Below are 21,800 nucleotides of genomic sequence, written 5' to 3'. Positions count from 1 at the left end.
TTAAATATTACAAGCAATTTATGGCAAAAATGTACTTTGATGCAAGACACATGACACTTGGCTTACCTTTCGAGGAGATTTTTTTAAAATAAATCTGTTATATAAAGAAATGTATGTTTGCCAAAAGTCTGTTAAAACTACATCAAAACAACTTTAAATCCTGCTTACTGAGGATAATTGAATTAAATTTCCTGTTTTTAAACATTTAGTTAACAGTTCAGAATATTGCCTGGTGTGGTTTCAATAAAGATGTGATATGAAGACCCATAAAAGAGTAAACATGTCTCCATTTCAATTTGCTATGACAACAAAACTTCTAGAAACAGCTTTCTTGGCTGGACAAGTTCAGTGTATGAGTAAACCCTTGCAATAGCTCCATGCCCTTAATGCAATCTGTAGCAAAACAATGCTCCCCATAAGTCAGTATTCACAAAACCTGAAATTCATGTAACATTCTGAAAAAGTCTCCTGCAGAACAGGTTAACAGTTAATTGAACATACATACTCAATAGAGGTATCAAGGCCAGAAAACAAATGACTGGCTATTCCTTTTTATCTGTGCCAAATCTGTGTCAAATTTTATGTTTAAAATTCTCTGGGGTTTTTGGCCTTTTTTTTCTTTTTCTTTTCCCTAGGGGGACTCACTTTCTGTCATTGGTTGGCCTCACAATAGAGTTAAGTGGAAGATAGTATCTCACTGTAATTACATGGAATTCATATGAACAAGTAAACCTTACATTGGACAATATTGTAGAACACCAGAGTAAACTCAATCAAGAAATACAGTATCTTCCAGGTTATATATATATATATATATATATATATGTATGTATGTATGTATATATATATATATATAAAACCCCCAAAAAACAACCAACCAAAATAACCCCAGAAGGAAGATCTTTATACAAGCAGTTATAGTAACTTTGTTTCAATTAAAGATGCAGCTCTCTCTCACTCCTGGCAAGAATAAATTAGTAATGTCACTGCTTCTCCACAGTGCAAAGTATCCTGAGAAATTATTAAGAACAACGAAATAAAGGGCTGTCATCACCAAGTTCTTGCACAAAACACAGCAATTAAATATCTTAAATAAATAAAACAGCAGATTACCTATATTTTGTCTACCACAAAAAAGGGGACGTGATCTGGGACACTGCTAATTCTTCCACTGCTGATAATTAGAAAATTGAATTGCATTCAATTACTGTTAATATCTTTCAAGTTATCTATGGCCAATAACACAGAAGGAGGTAATTTGTAATTCAAGGTTTTTTCTGTTTGTTGTTTTTTTTCTTCAACTAGCTACAAGTTAAGGTTTAGATTTTACATTGAAATGTGACTCAAATTTAAAACAAGCCCTCTCTGAGGAGCATTTTCTAATTTTGTGCAACTTTGATGCAGAGCCCAACACAGTCCTATGAAGAGAGACAGTGCATCTTTAAGCTGTTTGGCACTGAAATCCCATTTCCTTTAGCTGCATTCTATTAGCTTGGCCAAGTTATCTCGTAACTCTGTTAGTTCAAATATTTTTCCATCAAGAATTTCTAAAAGTGTCTTCAAGTTATTGCGAAAAGCTTCTTGCTCATTCTGACTTTTCTCCAGACGTTGCTCTAGATCAGCCAGCTGGCCTTCCAGGTCTTTGTTTCGAATTTCTACTTCCTTCAGAGAAAATACATAACATGTTAATGTGTTGTCTGCAAACAGAAAGCAGTCTAACCTCTTGCCAGTATTCATGTGCCATTTTTGTCAACTGTTTTTTAAAATAATTTGTGAGCCTTTACAGTTTCCACTATGCCAAAACCAGAACCCAAACTGTTATTATTACTGTGTATATATTACCACTTCCTTATCTTATTCAGCAGCTCACCTGAAGGACAGAAACTTTTGCAGAGTGATAAATTTTTGTCAGTGAACAATGGACGTGATAATCTTTTTCAGCTAAGTTATTGTTTCTACCATTCAGAAATGTGCCAGCTATGAAAACAGCTTTTCAAAGGTTAAGTTCAAGTACTCCTAGATTTAGATTACATTAATTGCTCAAGGACAGAGACCTTAAAAGGTCTCATACAGAAACTCATCCATAATACTGCCTTATAGATGGAGGAGTACTGCCCATCTTATAGGCCTTTTCACCCTGAGAATTAAGACAGAAACATAAACTGGCAAGACTGATATCAAGGTGACACTGATAGTAGCAAATTTAGCCTAGCAAAGCTCAAGCTGAGGATCCTGTCTGGCTGCAAGGGTGCCTGGAGCAGCCCCCACAGGGCAGTGCTGGGAACCGGGAAGGGCGCTGCCCGGCCACGCTGCCTGGACAAGAGGGACGGATGAAAGTGGGACACGTTACACGCCGAGTGACAGGACTGGACCCTGAGCAAGCTCAGCTCTCACTCTGGGAAGAGTGAAGCCCCTGTCCCCATCCCACTAGGACCCCTCCAGCAGCCTTGCCCTGCGTCTGACAGGGGCCGGAGGTGACGGCTGCTGGGCCCTTGCTCGGTAGCTGCCCTCACTGCCAACTAATTAATGACTAACGTAGCAGTCGCGTGGGTCTGGAACTGCACGCTGTTGTTTGTCCCACTCACTGCACGTCTCATAAATTCAGGCTGATTTCTGTAATTTCACTTACGAAAAACACCTTCAGAGGCAGCACAGGGACCAGTGCATTCAGCACACCGCACAGCCTCTGCAGCCACTCTCTGGAAAAGTGCATAGTAAGTCTGTATTTACATACATTAGCATTTTTTCAATTCCATTTTCCTTTACAGCAGCTTTGTGTCAAGCAGCATTAGTGGGCCTGCTCTGAGCTTTTACAACTAGTTTCACGCAGCCACAGGGGGAGAGATTTGGCAGCGACCGCTGCTCCCAGCACCAGCAACTCCTCTTCCTGCCCTCCCACTCTCCTACTGCTTTTGTTATGACTCTTCTGTCTCACTCAAAGCTAACAAACATGTTCATGTTTATGGTGGAGACACCTCAGGTAACCACAAGAAACAGCCTGACGCATACCAAAGATCTATTTGGGCTGCCACGAGGAACAGGTATAAAATGGTGGACTTGAGTCCAAGTCCATGGCCCAAGACATAGTTCCCTCCAGGAGGGGTCTGCCAGCAGCATGGGTTGGCCACTGCTTCCCTGGCCAGAGCAGGGGTGGGGTGGCCAGTGCTCAGTGTTGGCTCCCAGCTCTCCCAGGGAGAACTCAGGGACCCCCGCAGTGGGGTATGGGTGGAGAAAGCAGAGCCTCAGGAACATAATTTCCCTGTAACCTTGGCATATTCCAGATGAACTGGAATACTTCCCTTACCTCTTGTTTGTGGCATGTTAATGGGCAAGCTAAAAATTACAAAGTTTAGAGCACTGGCCTTGAACAGCACAGCTGAGAGAAGGAATTGCCTCTTGCTGCCAGGATCATGAGCTAATGCTGAACAATATAGTTGTGAAAGCACTGAAGTAAGCTAAATTAAGAGTATTTTTAGAAACAATATAAACTAAAACACATAGATGCTTATGTAGTAATTAGCTAAATAAACTAAATGGCTGCTGTAAACAAACAAGCTAGCTGATAATAACCCTGCCATACCCTCTGAAGGCTCTTCTTCACTGAGACTGCTCCAAATCTAGTACTGACAAGTACCACCTCGTGCACTGACTTCATGGGTGCAAGACCCTCTGAGGCCACGTGACTGCAGTACAGGACAAAAAGGGAAATTAAAGATCCTCTCAGCTCTGCAGTAATGGTGCAGTCCTGTCTTCAGCTCACACAAAACCAGTTGCTGCTTTCCCATGTTTGCTCTTAAGTCCTGTTTCTTCTGGCCCTGCTCTTCTTCTACTCATCATATGTGTGTACTCTAGGAAGTCTGTCTCCTTGCCACTGCTCTTACCCCAGAGATAATTAATTTCTACAAATAGGCAAGCCAGTGATGAAAAACCACTAAGTTAGTATTAATAATTTTTGCAATAGCATTGCATTACAACTTCCTCTTCAGCTCATGTGCAGCTCCTTATTACAATGCACTTCACCCCAAAACTTGCTTCTTGACTGGAAGCAGGGGAGAGGTGTCCATGTAATGTAATCTCTTCCCCTAGCTGTGTAATTTCATTTTACTTGCAGTTAATATCATCTAATAATAACACTTCTGATATATTCAGGCTCTTTGCAAGGTGTATTCTACACTGTTCTTTCAACCCCTTCTGATAGCAGACACAATAATTTCTCATGTATTGTTTTTTTTTAGAAAAGATACATATTATTTACAGGTTATGTTTATTGTTTGCACAGTAATAATACTTTGTGGAATTTCATGCAAGTATCTAAATAAAATATTCTAACCATACACAACAGGTATATTTAGGAATCAGTGACAGTAATAAAGAAAGATACCCTGACTTACTGTGAGTCACACTGACGGTGACTTATTGATATGTCTTCTCTACATGACTAATAAAATTATTAAGTAACAAGGGCCCAAATATTTACCCTTCACAGTGATAACATACTGCTCTTCACTGGAATTTGCCAGTGATAGATTTCTAATTCTTTCCCTGATATAAGTGTCAGAAATGAAATACACCTTGAAATAGTCATTCCTTTGTATAGCATTTTTCATACAGACTACATTGAAAAGTATTTTAAAGTTACATAAACCATTTGAAAGCAAAAGAAGGAAAAAACAAAGCAGAAGACAAAAGAGCAAAAGAAACAGATACGGGCCCTGAAAACAGAGGATGAGTCAACTAAGTGAACAGCAGTGAGATGGTTAGTCTGGAGCTACAGAAGAAAACACCATTTCACCGACATCACACATGTGAGGTGAAGTGGCTCAGAGAAGGCCAGTACAGTCAAAGCAGGATGACTATAGCAAAGCAAAGAGTCAAGGTCTTTCGGACAGACTGTATCAGGTTACTATTAAGCCTTAAGCTTAAGAAAGACATCTTAGAAGCATACAGAACTATTTTCAGAAACTGATTGCCTACCATGTGACACACAGACATATATACACAACATATCTATTTGATTGCTAAATATATAAATATGCCAAAATGAAGCTACCAATTTTATGAAGTAAAAATTTCAATAAAATCTTAGAATTTCCTAATCTTTCATCTCTTACTAGTCTCTCATAATTCTGCTTCCTAAGGAAAGCTAATTCCTGGCTTATTACTACTTTTCACATGATCTTATATCAAAATTATAGCATGTGCTACTGCTAGAACAATTTCCAACTTTAATTCCCCTTTTGAGACTGTCAGATAGGCTCCTTTTCAGCTGAAAACTCCCATTTTTAGCCTAAAGCCAGCAACAAGTTTTGGAATAGTGAAACAGGCAAGCTCAGGTATATTCAAAGCAATTTTTAAAGTATTTGAAGCAATAACATAGTTTTTCCAAATCATTTGAAAAAATAATGGGAAAAAAATAATAAACTTATTTTGCTCTTACACAGTTTATTCTGGAGGTTAAAATGAGATTCAAGAAAGTTCCAACTCTGGTAAAGCTTAATCAATTTTACACTGTGGCTAGTCTGATGGGCTTGCTTTCAGTATGATTTAGGTCAAGTCACAGAACAGTGAGGGTCACCTTGCAGCACACTTCAGATCTGGAGTTTTTAATGCCTGAGTTTCCAGTCCTATCAAAACTCCAAAGACTGAATTCAGAGCTTAAGCCACATAAGCTTTGGGTCAGCTTCATTCAGAAGATAGATGTGACAAGCATGGTATGTATGGGCTGGATGGTCAGCCCAGTGACAGACAGACAGGAGCTCAGGTGTAGCAAGGGAGGATAGAATAAGGTCATGCTGAGGTAGGCTGAGGTATTTGGGTTTGCACACAGTAAAGAAACAACCCGGAAAAAACCCAATAAAAACACAATGATCCTAAATAATCCCAAGAAAATGTCAAAGTGGGATTTTAAAGTTTGTACTACACCAGTATGCTTTAACCTTTACTTTCTCAGGGCATGTTTAAAAGCTGAGTACAAACTCATTCCAGCCAGATGACACCCAGCCTAACAGATTCAGTGGCACACTGGGAAGACACAGCAGTGAAGATGAGACCAGGACTGCCCAGGACACTTATCGATGAAAGATATCAGCTAGCCTAAGAGCACTGTGTGCACTGGTAAATGAAATCTGGGTCAGTTCCCTCAAGTAAAAGCAGCAACTAACAGCATGTGGAAATTTTGACACAAATTCCCAAGAATCATCCCAATCCACCACTTTGCAAAGGAGAATACCTTACATATTCATCTGGCACCTTCTGTGAATATAGAACAAGTTGTTGATGTGAACTGCTTCCCTGATCATCATTTGTCCCTTCTCTCTAAATTAAGACAATACACTCTGGCTTACCTGTAACTTCTGGGTCAGAGAATCCCTCTGTGCCTGGAGCTCTCTGGCATTGTCGATTTCTTGTTTCAATCCTTCTATTTCCTAAGGGAGAAGAAACAACCTTGCTAGCAACAAATTACCTGGCTTGGCCTCAGTGCAGGTAAGCTGGCTACTGCTTCTTATCCTCTGCAAGCCATTGCAATGATACCAGAACTGACAATTGGCTCCTGCCCATCCCAGCACAGGAATTTTAAGCCCTGCTCTCAATACTCCCGACTCACAGTCCCAAAACAGTAATACTGTTGTGAATAAACAACAAAACATATAAGCATTTTCTTTTAGAGAAGTCTATGTTTTCCTCTTCCACACAAAAGATCTGAAATATTTTTTTCCTGGAAAATTAAAGATCATTGTAATTAGATACACAATTTTATACTTTAGATTCTATTACAATGCATCCTTCTCCATCCTTCTCCATTTTTTTTTGGAGAAAAACCCAGTTTTCATCTGCGAGATGCTTATTATGCCACTAGCAGCAGTGCTGAGTATCAAAAACTGCCTGCTTTGACCATTGATTTCTGTGAAAAAGAGAGTCTGAAAGAAATGCTATCTCTAATTTAGCAAGAAGAAAGTAGTAAGTTATAAAAATAGCAAACACAGGTAAAATAAAGAATGGAAGAGAAACCTTTTCTTAGCTTACTTTCAGGACACCAGAATACAAACAGTTAACAAAACTAAAAGGTATCAAACTTTAAACCATTAAGTATTTTCCCCAGAAGGGCATGTTCACTTCCCAAAATTCCTTTTGGAAAGACTCCTTTGAAGCCAGCAGTTCAGCTTAATTCAAAAGTCAATGGGAACCAAAATGGGAGCCATTATCAAGCTGAGGCTAATCTCTTCCGTATGTGGGAGTTTGGAAAAGGCTTTGTTCCAGTTTGGGATGATATTCTGTAAGTAGTGTTGTTTTTCTGCACCCTCCTTGGAAACATGTAACAGATGCTCCACTGAAGGCAAGACCTTGCAGCAAGATACACTACCCTTCCAAACAGCCTACTGTCTCAGGCTACAAGGGCTCAAGGGATCTGGTCTTCCACGGGGCAAAGAATCCTTCATACACTTCTCCTTCCATCATCTTTTTCCCATCCATAAAGGGGCAATTCTTGATCATTCCATGGAACAAATGTGCTTTCCTCTAGGAACTGTGCCAGTGCAGGTGTTACTCCAATTCCTGTCAACTTCTTGCTGCTGGTCCAGCCCAAGGCAGATGTCACAATAAATGACATCAAGTTTCAGGATGGGGCCTTGGCATGTGTTAAGGAAAGGGCTGATCTTAGGGATCATTAAAGTTATACTAACAGTTAAATTAACACAGCCTGAAAAACAGTTTGGCCTGAAAAAGGCACTGATCTACTTCTTGCTTCAAATCCTGCTCTCCAGAATAAACAAAGCATGCTTACAACAGCTTCCCTTCTCATTGGATTTGGACTGAATCAGTGTGATGACTGCTCTTTGGAAACCACTTACGACTTACAAAGAGAGCAAACAGAGATGCTTCATAAAGGCAAACAGGAAAATATTATACTTTTTGCTGTTTTTGTTGTTCAGATACCAGCCCTATATTGGACCAATGTAATTATATACATAGAAAAATATGAATAATTACGAAGAAGATAAAAAAACCTTGTAACATCTATAGGAAACAACATAGTATTTACTAACCATCACAAGCTTAATACTGAAAGCCTTTAGAAATGACAAAACAGAAAAGCCAAGAACAAACGTTAGCAAATACCTCTTCTTTCTTCTTCAGTGTAGACTCTAGCTCCTGTATTGTCTGGTTTAATTCTGTTTTATGTGTGTGGACTGCATTGGCTTGACTGCTCACACACTCTAGTTCAGTTACCTGTTGAAGTAAGTAAAAGCAACACATACAGAATTAATTTCAACAAACTCAAGGTACCAATAATTCTCTGCATCAACAGCTACATTTGAAAGATACCCTTAGTTCTGAGTGACTTAAGTTGATTAAAATGGCAAAGGTGTTCTCAGGAAGTTAGCATAAAATTCACTAACAAATTGTTTAGCATACAATGGTTGCTATGACTTTCTGGAAACAATAATTAGAAGTTATACTTACTAATTATTGAAAAAATTATGAAAGGAGCTGAATTACCATTTTGGAAACAGTCATGGCAAAATAATTAAACACAGATCTGTCTGTCTATCTAGCCTCTCCATCTGACACTTTTAATGTCACACCATCTTATCCAACTAAGCCCCAATGCTCCCCCACTTCCTATCAAGACAATTAACATTTTGTGGCCTCAGATTCTGACTCAGCATGGAAAGTGTAAAAGCAGACAATGTACAGCTACCAATACACAGCTGCCAACTTCCTACTTCCTCTAGTTTCAGATCTCATGTCTCAGTCACAAAGCCAACAGCTAATGGCACAATTTGGATTTGCACAGTTCCTCTTTATTAGCAGACAGCAAACACTCTCCATCTGCCCTTGGATAAGTTAAGGTACCTGGCAGTGGTATGCCCTTTTTATTTTGTGTTTTTAATCAGAGAGATGCTAATTCACAGATAAACTGCTATTCACAGATAAACTGTTGTCAAAAATAGCTTCTGCACCAAAGAAATAAAATCTATGCAGAAAAGTTTTTGTTCATGTAGTTCTCAAATTACAGATCAAAATATTGGACAACTCTCACACTGCATGTCTGCATGGATGTGTAAACTAATACCCTTTTGTTTAACAACAAACTGCTAAAGTATTAAAAATAATATTTAAAACCTAGTAACTAATTTTTAACCAGAAGATATGAGCCTGTCAATTTTAGTGTATGGTCTTCAACAGAGCTGCACCATCTATCTACAGTAAGTAAACAATCTGTCCCAAAAATGCCTTTGAACTAAGTGCTACCCAATTCTGCAAAGAAAACCTTTTTCGGAGAAGCAGCTCCTAGACAGGGGTAGGCATTCTCCAGGAACATTGTATTTCTTCAAGAGCTCTCAAGGAATCAAGTTTGGTGCCCTCTAGGACCAATGTAATCTAGCTAGTGAAGCCACTGTGATGACAGTAATTTCTGTTTGTAGGCTCACAAGGTAGATTACTGAGCGTAGTGGGAAGCCAAAGGCAAGTCAAGATGAACTATAACAAAATTAAAACAAAATCTCAGCAACTCCTTTCTGAGTCACAGGGCATCAACTTTCCCTCTGTAACAGTCATGACACCTCTAGTTTCTTCTGCTGGAAAACTGTGATTATATGTATTTGCACATCAACATAGGTTTATAAATTGAGAGAACAGAGATTACTGAAAATTATTGGGTGTGCTAAGTGGGATGAGAGATGAGAATACACCTTGGTAACACAACACCCCACATCTTGCCCCAAAGAACTATCTTATTTGCTGGAATTGTCCCAAAATAAATACCTGTGCTCATGGCAAAAAGTAATAGCAGTTTGCTCAGTTTTATATGCCATTGAGCATGATAACTGAAGTCTTAGATATTGTTCTCAATTTGCTTCAATTACACAAAAATATATCTATTTAGATACCTTGGAACTGGAACTCCTGCTACTAATTGTGACTGTTATAGTATTCACCACTACAATGACATAAACTCAAAGACCCAGAACTGGAGTACACCAACTGGGATGAACCTGTCTACCCAGTGCCTGAACTAACATCCAGATACAGGAAGAATACACAGAGTAGTTTAGGCTGGAAAGGGACCCTGGCAGTCAACAGGTCAAGATCTCTTGTTCAAAATGGGGCAAATATTGAAGTCACATTAGGTTGCTTCAGTATTTAGCAGAGCTGCCACAGTTTCATGCAGGTTCCTATATTTCTGATGCTGTGGGCTTACGGAAAATTCTAGCTCATTCCCAAGTTTTGCTGGAACTGTTGAACTCACTCACCTCACCTACCATTCACCTTTTCTGAAGTTTAACTTCCTAAACATTCCCAGGCTTTTCTGCTGAATTGGAGGTAGAAGCCTCTCTGAACCCACAGCTTATGGGAAACCAGGGTCAGGGCCTCTCTTCTCCCCACCCCATTGTGAAAGGCTGGAACATTGAATGGTAACATCCAAGAAGGTCAATCTCTCTTTTAAAGCTGTTGCACTCAGCACTGGCTCTTACCAAGCACTGGTGCAAGTAAATATATCATTTACATGAAGTGTAAGAGCCTCAGCTGGAGAGAGAGAAGAAAATGTAGCCCCCAAACCACCTGTGACCTTGCACACACTGCCTTGGACAGAGGTGTGCAGAGGTGCCTCATCCTGTGACTGAAGAAGTGCTTGGACCCTCACTGTTCTCTGCCCGGTTTCTTTGGGCTGCTACACAAAGAGAGGACACGTGCTGGTGCAAGCTTGTAAACCAAGGAGGCTGACGGACTGAACTGTGGTGGATGAAATGTTACTGCTCTCAGCTGCCAGTGCTGTTGCTGGCTGAGAACGCCTTCCACAACAGGCCCAACAGCTGCATGGTTCATGAGAACACTCTCTGCCACACTCAGGTCCATACTAACTCCAGACATCTATTGAAATTGCTTAAGCAAACACAGGGAATTTTGCTAGAGCAGAGCAGGAATCACTCTCACAAACCTTCTTGGCAACAGAGGCAACTGCTGTCACAAGGGCAATTAATTACTAACACTAACAGGGCTATGATGTCTTACTTTGGTCCAGTTTTATTCTGGGCAATCATTCATCTCTTACTTCTTATATAAGAAAATAATGCATTGTTCAACTGTTTTTTTCACTGTTCATTGAAAAATCAGTAATTTGGAAAAAAAAGAACAAATTCAGGTAAAAATTGAGGTTACTCTAATCACAGTCTTATTTAAATGTGTATTCCTACAGAGATCTGAAAAGATGTCAAATATCTTCTTGATGTTATCTTCTTGAATGTACCTTTAAAAAAGAAAATCAAATTCGAACTCTCTAAAAAAAACCTGTAGAGTAAGACAGGATGGAAAACAATGCAATATAAAGAACAAGCAATTGAAAACAGAAGTAACAAAAGATAAAGCTCTAGGCAAAAATCTGGATAGCATTTACTTGCTGTATTTCCTTGTTTCAAACTGAGTATATTTTTCTCATGACCAGTGGTCCAAAAATCATTAAAAATAATGGTTTCTGCATTATGCACAGAAGGGAGCATAAAAGGAAGCTAAAATGCTTCCACCTGACCCTCCCACATGCTATTTTCAGGGACATCTCCTCAGTCAGTGTTTCATGTTTAAGAGCCATGCTCAATAAATCATTCAAGCCTCTGCACAGCAACACTGAGCAATGTACCTGTGATTAAGCCTTATTTCCAGTACAGAATTCAGACTGAAAGAACAGTCTTTGAACAATAACTGTTTAAACAAGGTTCTTCTATTGTGCTATTGTAAGATTGCGCTGACTTGCATATCTGAAAAAAAGCCAGTACTGGGTCTTCGTATTTGAGACTGAAAAAGAAAGAAGTATTGCTCTTAGCCTCTGCTTCTTTATTTTGCATTTATCATCCAGGTAGGACTGCACATAGGGAAAAAAAAATTGAAAAGGTTTTTAAGTGACTGTTCTATGAGCTAACATTTCTAGTATGTGGCTGGCATCACACTTAACTGCATGCTTCAGTGAGGAAAACACATCAGCTGAAATAAGCCAGCAAGGCAACTTGTTCTGGCAGAGCCCAGACCTTCTCAGCAGAGGCCGTTCTAGAGTTTTCTCAAAACTTTAATCTAGGGTCAGCAGTCTGTAATATATATATCATTTGTGTAATTTTTGTGAATAAAGTAATGAAACTGCAGTACGAGTGTTTGAAACTAAAAGTTTACTAAAATTGATGCTTTGAGTTTCAACCATGCATTATTACTTGCAACTGGTAATACTAACACTAACTTCAGGGGACATCCCTTTCCCTGCAATCTAATTAGCAAATACTTCTTCCAGCTATCTGGCCGGTTCACAAAATACATGTAATAGCAAACACAGCACAGATATGTCATCTTTCAGTCCTGAGGATTTAACTCATGTGGTTTCCTCATTCTCCAGCAGAGTTTCAGAATTACAGCATGTATTTCATTCCATAAAACTTTGACTATATACAAATTCTGTGGCTTGCCTCCACAAAGTATGTTTTTTATAACTTGCAGATAAATTGATCTTAACATTTTTCTTAGGTTTTTTAGAAAGATGGAGGATAAGTTTTCTTTGAAAACTTTTTTTTCTCCCTTTCCCAGAGTGACAGTATTTTGGTTGGTGGTAGTACAGAAATAGCCCAATAAAATGATCACAGTTTTATTTCTGTATGCTCGTAAATTTTTTTAATATCCACTTTAAAATTTCACTTAACAGTAGTGAAAACAGGGTCAGGTAGTTTTGATGACTACATAAGATATCCTCGTACTTATTGCATTCATTGAATAAAAGAACCAGAACATAATAGGTGAATTTTATCTTATATCCTAGGAAATCCTGCTAAAATAGCAAGCTGAAATTCCAGTGCTCACCTCTCTGTTCTTTCAGGAATACACAACAGGTTGATCATTTCCCTTCATCACTTTTTATCCTAAGTCTCTTCTCCTACAGATGAATGATCATCAAGGACTGCAGCTCTTATTATTATGCACTGGTGTTATTACTCTGTGCTATAGCCCAGTGTCATATGATTTACTTTAGCAGTTAGCACGCAAGAAAAAAAATAATCATCTTCATTTTTAATATGACAAAGACAAACTGGTTACTTTCCATAATTCATATCACCATTAAATCCTTTCCTTTTTGTGTTATCAGAATTAATGTTAGTACCAATGCTATTCTATTTGCTTGAAGTAGCTCATCTCAGGGTTTTTCTTTCTGTTGCTGAGCTGTTCTCAACTCATGAATCCTTTTTGATTTCAAAAAGCTATGCAAGGTGTGTAGGAGCACTTCCCAGGACCATCTAAGAGAAATCCTTGTTGGTAAATTGCTCTGAGCAGATTAGAGAGAAGGCTGAGGGCTCTGAGTTAAGCTCTTAACTGGGCAACACATCTTCCCAGACTTAACATCTCTTTGTATTTGGGAGAGAAAATACCCACACATTCATTTAGAAAACGTTTGAAACATACAATGTGTGACAAAGTACCAAAGTACACTATCTCTGACTTAAACTCACAATATATCAGAAGAGAGCACAAAACTTAAATTTGTTGAAAACTTTGCACTCAGCCACACTGAATCTGGATTTCAGCTCTAGGCAGTGCCAGTGCAGAGTACAGATGGAAGAAGGAAGAAAAGAGCCTCACAGAAAGCAAATAAATGTAGGTTAATATGAAAAACAGAACTGATAGAGGAGTAAATCTTATACTAAATCAGAAATGGCAAGCAATGAATTATTTTTTATGCAATCGAAATTTTAAAAAGGGCATTTTGAGCTTTGTTTCTATATTTTAAGAAGTAAATAACACAGAAAAACTCTTTCAAGTCAAATTTGAAAACAATTATTGAATAAAAAAATCTTGGGCTTAAAATAATTAAAATTACTAAAAGGCAAGTTTACAATAAATACTGCACAAGATGAAAGACAAAGTTGACCACAGTGAATGGAAAAAAAAACACACAAACAAAACCAGAAGATGAAACAATGAAATAGAATGTAAAATCAAAGCATGTTTATAAATAAAATATGATGAAGTTCAAACATGGTGGAAAAAGGTACCATACGAAGTCAACTAGCAAGACAGTACTAGCAATATATATATATTTAATATTCAGAGGAAACTATTTATGTAAATAAGGCTATTTATAAGGCTATTTATATAAAGAAGAAAATAATTATGGAAGTACTAATGCAAAGTCAGCACACCACACTTGACAGACGATTTGAGTCTACTGTAGCTTGCAGACAGGTGACTCAGGCACCAAAATGTGTATTTAATAAGCATAAAGTGCATGAGGAGTGAACAGCACAACTACATTATATATAAACTACATAATGTATTATTAAATTGAACTAAATATAATCGCTCATGTCAGCAGTACCATTCTTCATGTCGGAGTCTGGTCTACTTTACACAAGAGTATGGTCTTGCAAGTGAGTGTATCCCTCCAATGCATACATATCTACACATTGTTCTCCAGTGGGCAAGATGCTGTGACAGCCAGCTTTTCCAGATAACAACTACATTACAACTGAACAGAATTATGCAAGATAATTTCCAAATGTTTCTTTCTCTTTGAAATAAATTTTTCTATGAATATTTCTATATTCCCAGTCTATTCAGCTCTTCTCACAGAATTTTCTTTCAGTTGAAACCCATTTTTCTTTTGAACAGGCAATAGATGCGAGTTGCAGCATGGCAAAATTCAATTAGATAAGCTACTAGGAAAAATAAATTGACAAGACTGGTCAAATATTGGAACAGGCTTCCCAGAAAGGCTGAGGGATCTCCATTTTCCGAGACTTGATTCACAGCATTGAGTAACCTCATCCAGATCTGGAGTTGGATCTAGCTTCAAAATGGCCCTGCTTTCAGTGGAGAATTGGACCAGAAAACCTCCCAAGTCCTCCTCCATTCTACATTATTCTGATTCTATGAGCTAAGGATGGAGTTCATTTCATCTAACTACAACCATGGATATGGGACCATCAAGATTACTATCCTATGGAGACAGGCAAGCACTTGCAGAAGCAAATGCTTTTCTTAAGACTGAGACACTTACTCTTCATGTTTTGTCTCTCCAAAAATTACAGGAAAAAACCTACCATCTTAGACTTTATATGTAACTTCTACACAACTTCAAGTGAGATGGACTCCAGTTTTAGGGACATTTTTTGGATCAACTGCAGGTATATCTTCATATTGAGCTTAATGGATAAACAGAATAGAGAGCTAGTGCAATACAGTGGCTTAATACTGCCACATGTACCATCACCAACAGTCTCCAAATCTACCATTTCAACAACACATTTTCAATCTGTATAAGAGCTTGCAGTTTCTTTTTGAAATGAGGTACTATTTAAATTTCAAAGATCAGTCTCCAGCATAAAGGTTATTTTAGTGCCCTCTGTGGATAACAGATCGATAGCATTTTTTCCACATGATTTGCATAGTTCTGTAGAGAGAATGGACCAAAATCTAGCCAAGTCTTTATTTTTCTAAAAGTAATTGCAACAGAGAGCAGTCAGGACTCTTGATGAACTATCCCCATTGTAACTCACAGGCAGGCCCACAGCCACATACTGTTCCTATCTTCTGTGTGAGATCTCAACAAGCCCCGAGGTCACGGATTGTAAAAGCATTTAATAAAGGCATGTAAATGGTGATCAAATAAGCACAGTGTAGATGATTCTATCTTAAAAGATTTTGCAATCCCTGAGAAATACCAAATCATTGCAGCAAATTTACTGGGAAAAGGTTATAAAAAATCATTAGCTGTTACGGAATGCAGCTTGGTTACTTCTTCTGTTAACTGTGGTATCATATAAAAGAAAAGTGACATGCTAAAAATTCCTATATTCATTAATTCTATTTTCCAATAACAGATTTTAAATAAGATTTGACTAAGACTGAGAGTAACTTGAAGAAAAAGGGATCTTTCTCTGTCTTGTGTGGTTGACTCTCCCCGTGGTAAATGCCGCTGCTGCTCTTGTGTGTTACTTTTATCTTCTTTCTGAGGTAAGAATTATATTGTCTCAGCTTTCCAACAAAAGGTGTTCATGCAATTTGTTAGGAAGAATACTACCTCATATGTCAACATTTTAGTGATGAGTTCTTCACTATAAAGCTTATCTGGTGGTCAAATCCACCTGACCATCTGCACTATAGTAATTTTAATATAAGGTTGTAATTTAAATAATTTTATCATCAATGACTATTATCATTCATCCAGAAACATGGAGCACAGGTTAGAAATCCCATCCTTCCAAAGGAGGTTAAATGAGAAAACAGATAAAGCAAAAATCTGTCTTTGTACAAATACACACAGGAAACTTGTGCCTGACTGGAAAATTTCTGAATCAAAGTAGTTTTGTCAGCAACTGCCAATTTCTTGAACTGAAAGCAATTTGCAAAAAACCACCAGCTTTAATTACACTTCATGTACTTCATCCTGCCAGCTTTGGCACACATAGCTACAATCCATTGGAAATTATAATTCTTCTCTATCAAAACATTTGGCTGGGACTTCAGTCAGTCTAGGTATAGGGCAGCCCCAACTACCTGCCATTTCCCCAGATTTCTCAAGCTCAAGGGAATTCTTGCTACTATACCACATCCCTAGGTTAGATGTAGTCTGCTGAATTTCTGCCCCATTAGATGAATATGAGCTTTGTTGATGGGTCTACTAACAGCCTCCAGCTGGTCAGGTCCACGGCAGGTCTGAAAGAACCCTCTGCAGTTTGCAGGATTTGGCTAATTGCAATTGCCGTACCTGATTTCATATAGGTGAGTATGGCATACAAAGCCAAATTAAAAGGTCTGCCATGTTTGCTACTTGACCTTTCCTTTCTTGTTACCATATTCGTTAAACCTGTTTTCATGCGAAAAAAAGGGTTTGCTTGTTTTTATTTTCTTAACTAAGTATATTTCCTTGACATTTTTAAAGTTGACTGATATTATCAAAAGTAATACAGCTTAATCAAAGACACCTTCCTTCCATACATGTGCTGACCTTGCCTTCCCGCAGCACAAGAATGTGTCCTAGGCTATGATGACAAATTCATATGGATAAAGGTGAATATACTATACAATATATAAAAAGTTACATGCGAAAAGAGAAGAGAAATTAAAACATTGTATGCTTGTTTTCATAATAGCCTTTAACCTTGCATGCTTTCTTCTTCCCTGAAACACTGCCATTTGTTCCCCTCTATGCACAAATTTCTGAATTGCCAAGTGATCTCTGCAAAATTTACAGTGAAGGGAACAGAATCCAGCCCCTCCTGTATGAAAGCAGGAGCAGATCTCTAATTGCACCCATCTTAAATCTATGTCCAGTTTTCTTAAGGTGCAAAGATGAGAGGAAGCTGTTTGTCTTTGTTACAGGTGGAAACTGCAACATGGCTTCTTTTAACCTACAGATTTCCTGTCAAGTTTCTGTGGGCTTAAATGCAAGAGAGAATAAAGTGTAATGCTGTGGAAAATGTCCTGAAGTAGATGGGTTATCAGAGAACAAAGAGCGAAAGCTAACTCTTCTTGCAACAATACCCTTTGCAGAAAACAAGCAAACAAACAAGGAAAACCAAAAACAACAAACAGGAAAACTGCTACAAAGGAAAGAACTTTCCGATGCAGTAGCCTTGTGTGATTTAAAATTATCTTTAATTTCTGCCTCAAAGATTAATGTAAAGACTCAACAATAAACTTACTTGTTTGACTTGAAAATGGGTGAATATGGGCACCAGTACCTCCATCTCAAGGATCCTGGCCATTTGCCTCCACTTACCCGCTTATGAAGCCGTTCTGCTTCCTCCTGGTAGGCAGCAAGCTGTTGCTTCCATTGTTTCACATTGGCAGTGGACTCCAGCAGGGCTGCTGTGAGCTTAGCGTTGTTACCCTTCAGCGTGGCCAGTTCTGCCTCCCAGTGCTTGCTGATTGTCGAACTGCACAGACAGGATGAGAATGATCAGAGCCCCTAGACCTCTTCCTTTTGCCTTCCCCCCTCTCCCTCAAATGTCACTTTTTAAAAAATATTCAGGAAAAATAGAATGATGCAAAAAATCCTATGACTGAATGCTGAAATGAGAATCCAAGTGCCCAAATAATCAAAACTACACATTCAGAAAATACAGATACATCTTTACTGGAAACAAGTTCTACCGTCCTTAGCGTAGGGACTAGTTGTTTTTTTAAAATAAAATATTAAGAATTATGAAATCAACATCAGCTTTCCAAAAGCAATACCATATAATTCTAGGATATGCACATGATTAATTTCTATTTTAACACATACGTATTAAGCGAAAGTGCTTTTCAAATCTACTACTGTATTAAATACATTGTCAAAAAACACTTGTTAGGGAGCTACAGCTTCGTTATCATAATGGAAACCTCCTCACCATGAACTATACTTTATTAAATACCATATATAACCTGTACTTGCAGACTCAAAGGTCTTGAATTTCAGCATTATAAGAATATTTATATGTCTTTGCTAAGTAATATCAGCAAAGAGACTAAAGATCATAGAGACACTAGTGCTTCACTGCAAACAGGAAGCCAATGCCTGAGTTTACTGAAGCAGCCTATGGAGGAACAACCCTTGCTTACAGTTCACTACTCCTCTGAGCACACATAGGGCTTTCATTCTCAGGTAATTAGTTCGCGATCATCCACACACCCTGTCTTCGCACTCAGCACGCAAGGGAAAAACAGAACAGCTGAATGGACTAATATGCAAACAGTTCATTAATGTTTACTTGTATAATGCTAACAGCACATGAGGTGCACACCTACACAGAAAATACACACAAAATAATACCTTGCGTTTAACTGGCTTAATAGTAAAGACATATTTGACAAGATCTGTAACTCTGGCCAATATTATTTTCTAGACAGACTTGTGATGAATGATGAGGAATTACTATAATCTAATTATTCATTATAATAAATATATTTAATACACTTAATTTCAGATTTTTGCATGTACATTTATAGCTTTATTTGATCTTTGTACATATGAACAATTAAACATTTTGCCACCATTTTGTTCACTGAGTTTCTTTCTTTGATTTATGCATATGCACAGCCCCTCCCACCAAAGTGTATTTCAAAAACATTATGACGCCTACAAATGCTCCCTAGGTGTTCAAGATCAACCAGCTGCCAAGGAACATTCATTACCAATTCAGTTCACATCTAATGTTTCCCTAAAACATGGTGTCTGATTCTACCACGCTCCAGCACTTCCTTCCAAATGTGCTGCTTTTTCCCCTTGAACAGGAATGCAAGTTCCTTCAGAAGAGGAATACAGACTCTTTCACATTGCTGTGGCATTTCATAATCTATTCAACTAATTAGAAGTTCACCCCTGGAAATTTTAAATCTTAAATAACTAAACTAAAATAATGGTAATCCTACCTCACTGGGGAACACTGACTCACATATTGAAGAACGTAAGAACAAATTTCTGTAACAATGTCTACTCTATAGCTCTAATCAGATTTACTTTTCACATACAATAGTACCGTAGATCAACCAAATCTATTAAAAACATGCTTAAACATGTTGTTGTTTTGTTGTTTTGGTTGTTTTTTTTAAAAAAACATGTTAAAAACCCCACTTTGTTTTGTTTTAAAACTTAAAGTAGGATAAGTTCATTATCGTATTCCTAACTCCTCCTTCATGTTCCAACTGGGCAACCAAATACCTGCTCCAGCCATTTCATGTCAGTACTGTTTAGCAGTCATGCTGCTGCAAGACTAGTAGCAAATGGTGCGTGACACCTACACATTTTTACAGAATGTGCCTTACAACTCTTCTTTCCCCACGGAAGACATAAACACACAAGATTTCATATTGATGTAACATAGCAGATTAAAAGCTTTGTATCTGGGAGACTTATAATGAGAACTGCTTAATCATTTCATACCCTTATTTCATATGCAAAAAGGGAAGTGGTTTGGTTTTTTTTTCCCAATGAAATAATCTGTATATCCACAATGATACCAGGTGAACTTTTAATCCATGAAGATCCCAGAAGACAGACTCTCAGGTAGTACTGAGTAATAACATAAGGGGGATTTGTGGCATGTTTCACTTTCACCTTGCCCAGTGACCCTACCAGCCCACTAAGAAAACAGTCACGAGCTCTTAAGTTATTGCATGTGTACTGGTATGTTGGTATTAAATATGAAGAATGTATTTCCTATTACTGCTATAAATACCCTCCTGCAAAAGCTAGAAGGTTTATTTTAAACTGGTTACTTTAAAATCTATTGTTTTCAGTAGGAATGCACTAGTATTATTTCTAAATCATTCTTTTTATCACTAAGAGCTCTACAAAGTCAGCACGAATATGCATATTGTAATGCAAATGTTATTTTGCATTACATTTAAAAAAAAACCTTTTTTTCTACAAATATTTTCTAGTTTTTTCTGTAGAAAAATATAGCTATGGCTGCATAAAACAGAAACATATTATTTAAATCAGTCTAGTTTTGTATCTGATAATACACAATGACTTACTGACTATTTAGTCTTATCCCATTTCTTCTTACAAAACTCCAAATACTCTGACATAAACACAATCACGTGATGGAGATCATATTAGGAAACAGAACCAAAGACATGAATTTTTTGTTTCATAAAATGGTAATTTGATTAAAATTGCTCATAAACAATCCTGGCAGTGCTGATTTACTTTTTTTAAAGACTCTCTTGACAAACTAAAGAAGACAGAAAAAATAAAATAAAATAAAATAACATAAAATAAAATAAAATAAAATAAAATAACTAAAATTATGCTTAGTGTATTATGTTGGTTATAACTGGATTTATATGGATTTAGATTAATTATTTTAGGACCAAATGAAAGCACATTTACAGCAGACTGCCCTTAAACTAGACTAAGAATATATGCACAGAAGAGCATGCCTGTAGAGCTACACTGGTTCAAGTTCATCAGCACTTCCGGGAAAAGCTGAGAAACATATGGTTCAGATACAATGAGAATTCTCCCTCAGAAGTGAAGATACTGGGGCTAACACTCAGGAGAGGGAACACACAGAGCCAGAGGATGGAGTTCATTTGCAGAAAATTCAAGGGGCTCCTAACAACTGTTACAGCCCACAGCCAGAATTTTGATGGTGAAACAGCTGCATTACAGTCCCTCAGGATAGGTACAGGAGGGCTGCACGTAGTCTTTCTCTGTAAAACCTTTTACTCGATTACTGCTCGAAAGGCTTTTTGCTGAAAGGAATTGATTTTGCCCTCAATGCATTAGATTCTGTCATAGAAAACACACAGGGAGCTCTCTCAGGTTGACTTAACAGCTGTAAATATCTAAACCAAATCCAAATCATTCCTCATGTGTTCTGAGATTAGTTGCTCTTGGAAGCACATGAAATATGAACACTTACTCCGTGGTCAACATGATTGAAACTGCAATGCAACTTCTACCAGAACATCTTTCAGCTTTGCTCTGCGGTGCAAAGAGCAAAGCTGTATGTACACATCCTGGGACACAAGCATACATGTTTTTAGTCCTGTGGTGCAAGAATTCAACATGCATAAATGTTTCAGTTTGTTGAAATCCACCCATTCCTTTGCTGGCAGTGTCACAATTTTAACAGTTATTTCTTCAGACCTGACAGAATGAACATGACTGACTGCTTGGCACACTCAGAGTTTCAAGACGGTCCTTTAAAAAAAGAAATATCTTTAACACTTCTATATGTTGCCCGTCTCTCAGAGTAAAAGTGTCCATTTTAAAAAAATCAATTAAAAATAGTTTTAAAAATATCCTAACAGAGAATAAAGCCTGGTCATTTCCCTTG

At 37.8% G+C, this 21,800-nt stretch overlaps 1 protein-coding gene across 1 annotated transcript in view; it reads right to left on the bottom strand.

The window, feature by feature from the left end:
• Window positions 1–949: 949 nt before the first annotated feature.
• HOMER1 (homer homolog 1 (Drosophila)) overlaps window positions 950–21,800 on the bottom strand; it is a 60,068-nt gene continuing 39,217 nt past the window's right edge. The window contains exons 6-9 of the mRNA XM_010005422.1: window positions 17,750–17,906; window positions 8,116–8,226; window positions 6,345–6,425; window positions 950–1,662 (exon numbers count right to left, since the gene is read on the bottom strand). Of these exons, the coding sequence (XP_010003724.1) occupies window positions 1,474–1,662; window positions 6,345–6,425; window positions 8,116–8,226; window positions 17,750–17,906 (538 nt within the window). The 3' untranslated portion in view covers window positions 950–1,473. The remainder of the gene's footprint in view (window positions 1,663–6,344; window positions 6,426–8,115; window positions 8,227–17,749; window positions 17,907–21,800) is intronic.

Source organism: Chaetura pelagica, unplaced genomic scaffold (assembly GCF_000747805.2).
Source record: "Chaetura pelagica isolate M959 unplaced genomic scaffold, ChaPel_1.0 scaffold37, whole genome shotgun sequence".
NCBI lineage: Eukaryota > Metazoa > Chordata > Aves > Apodiformes > Apodidae > Chaetura > Chaetura pelagica.
The sequence above is the reverse complement of the archived record's forward strand: the minus strand, read 5'-3'. Positions and strand labels throughout refer to the sequence as shown.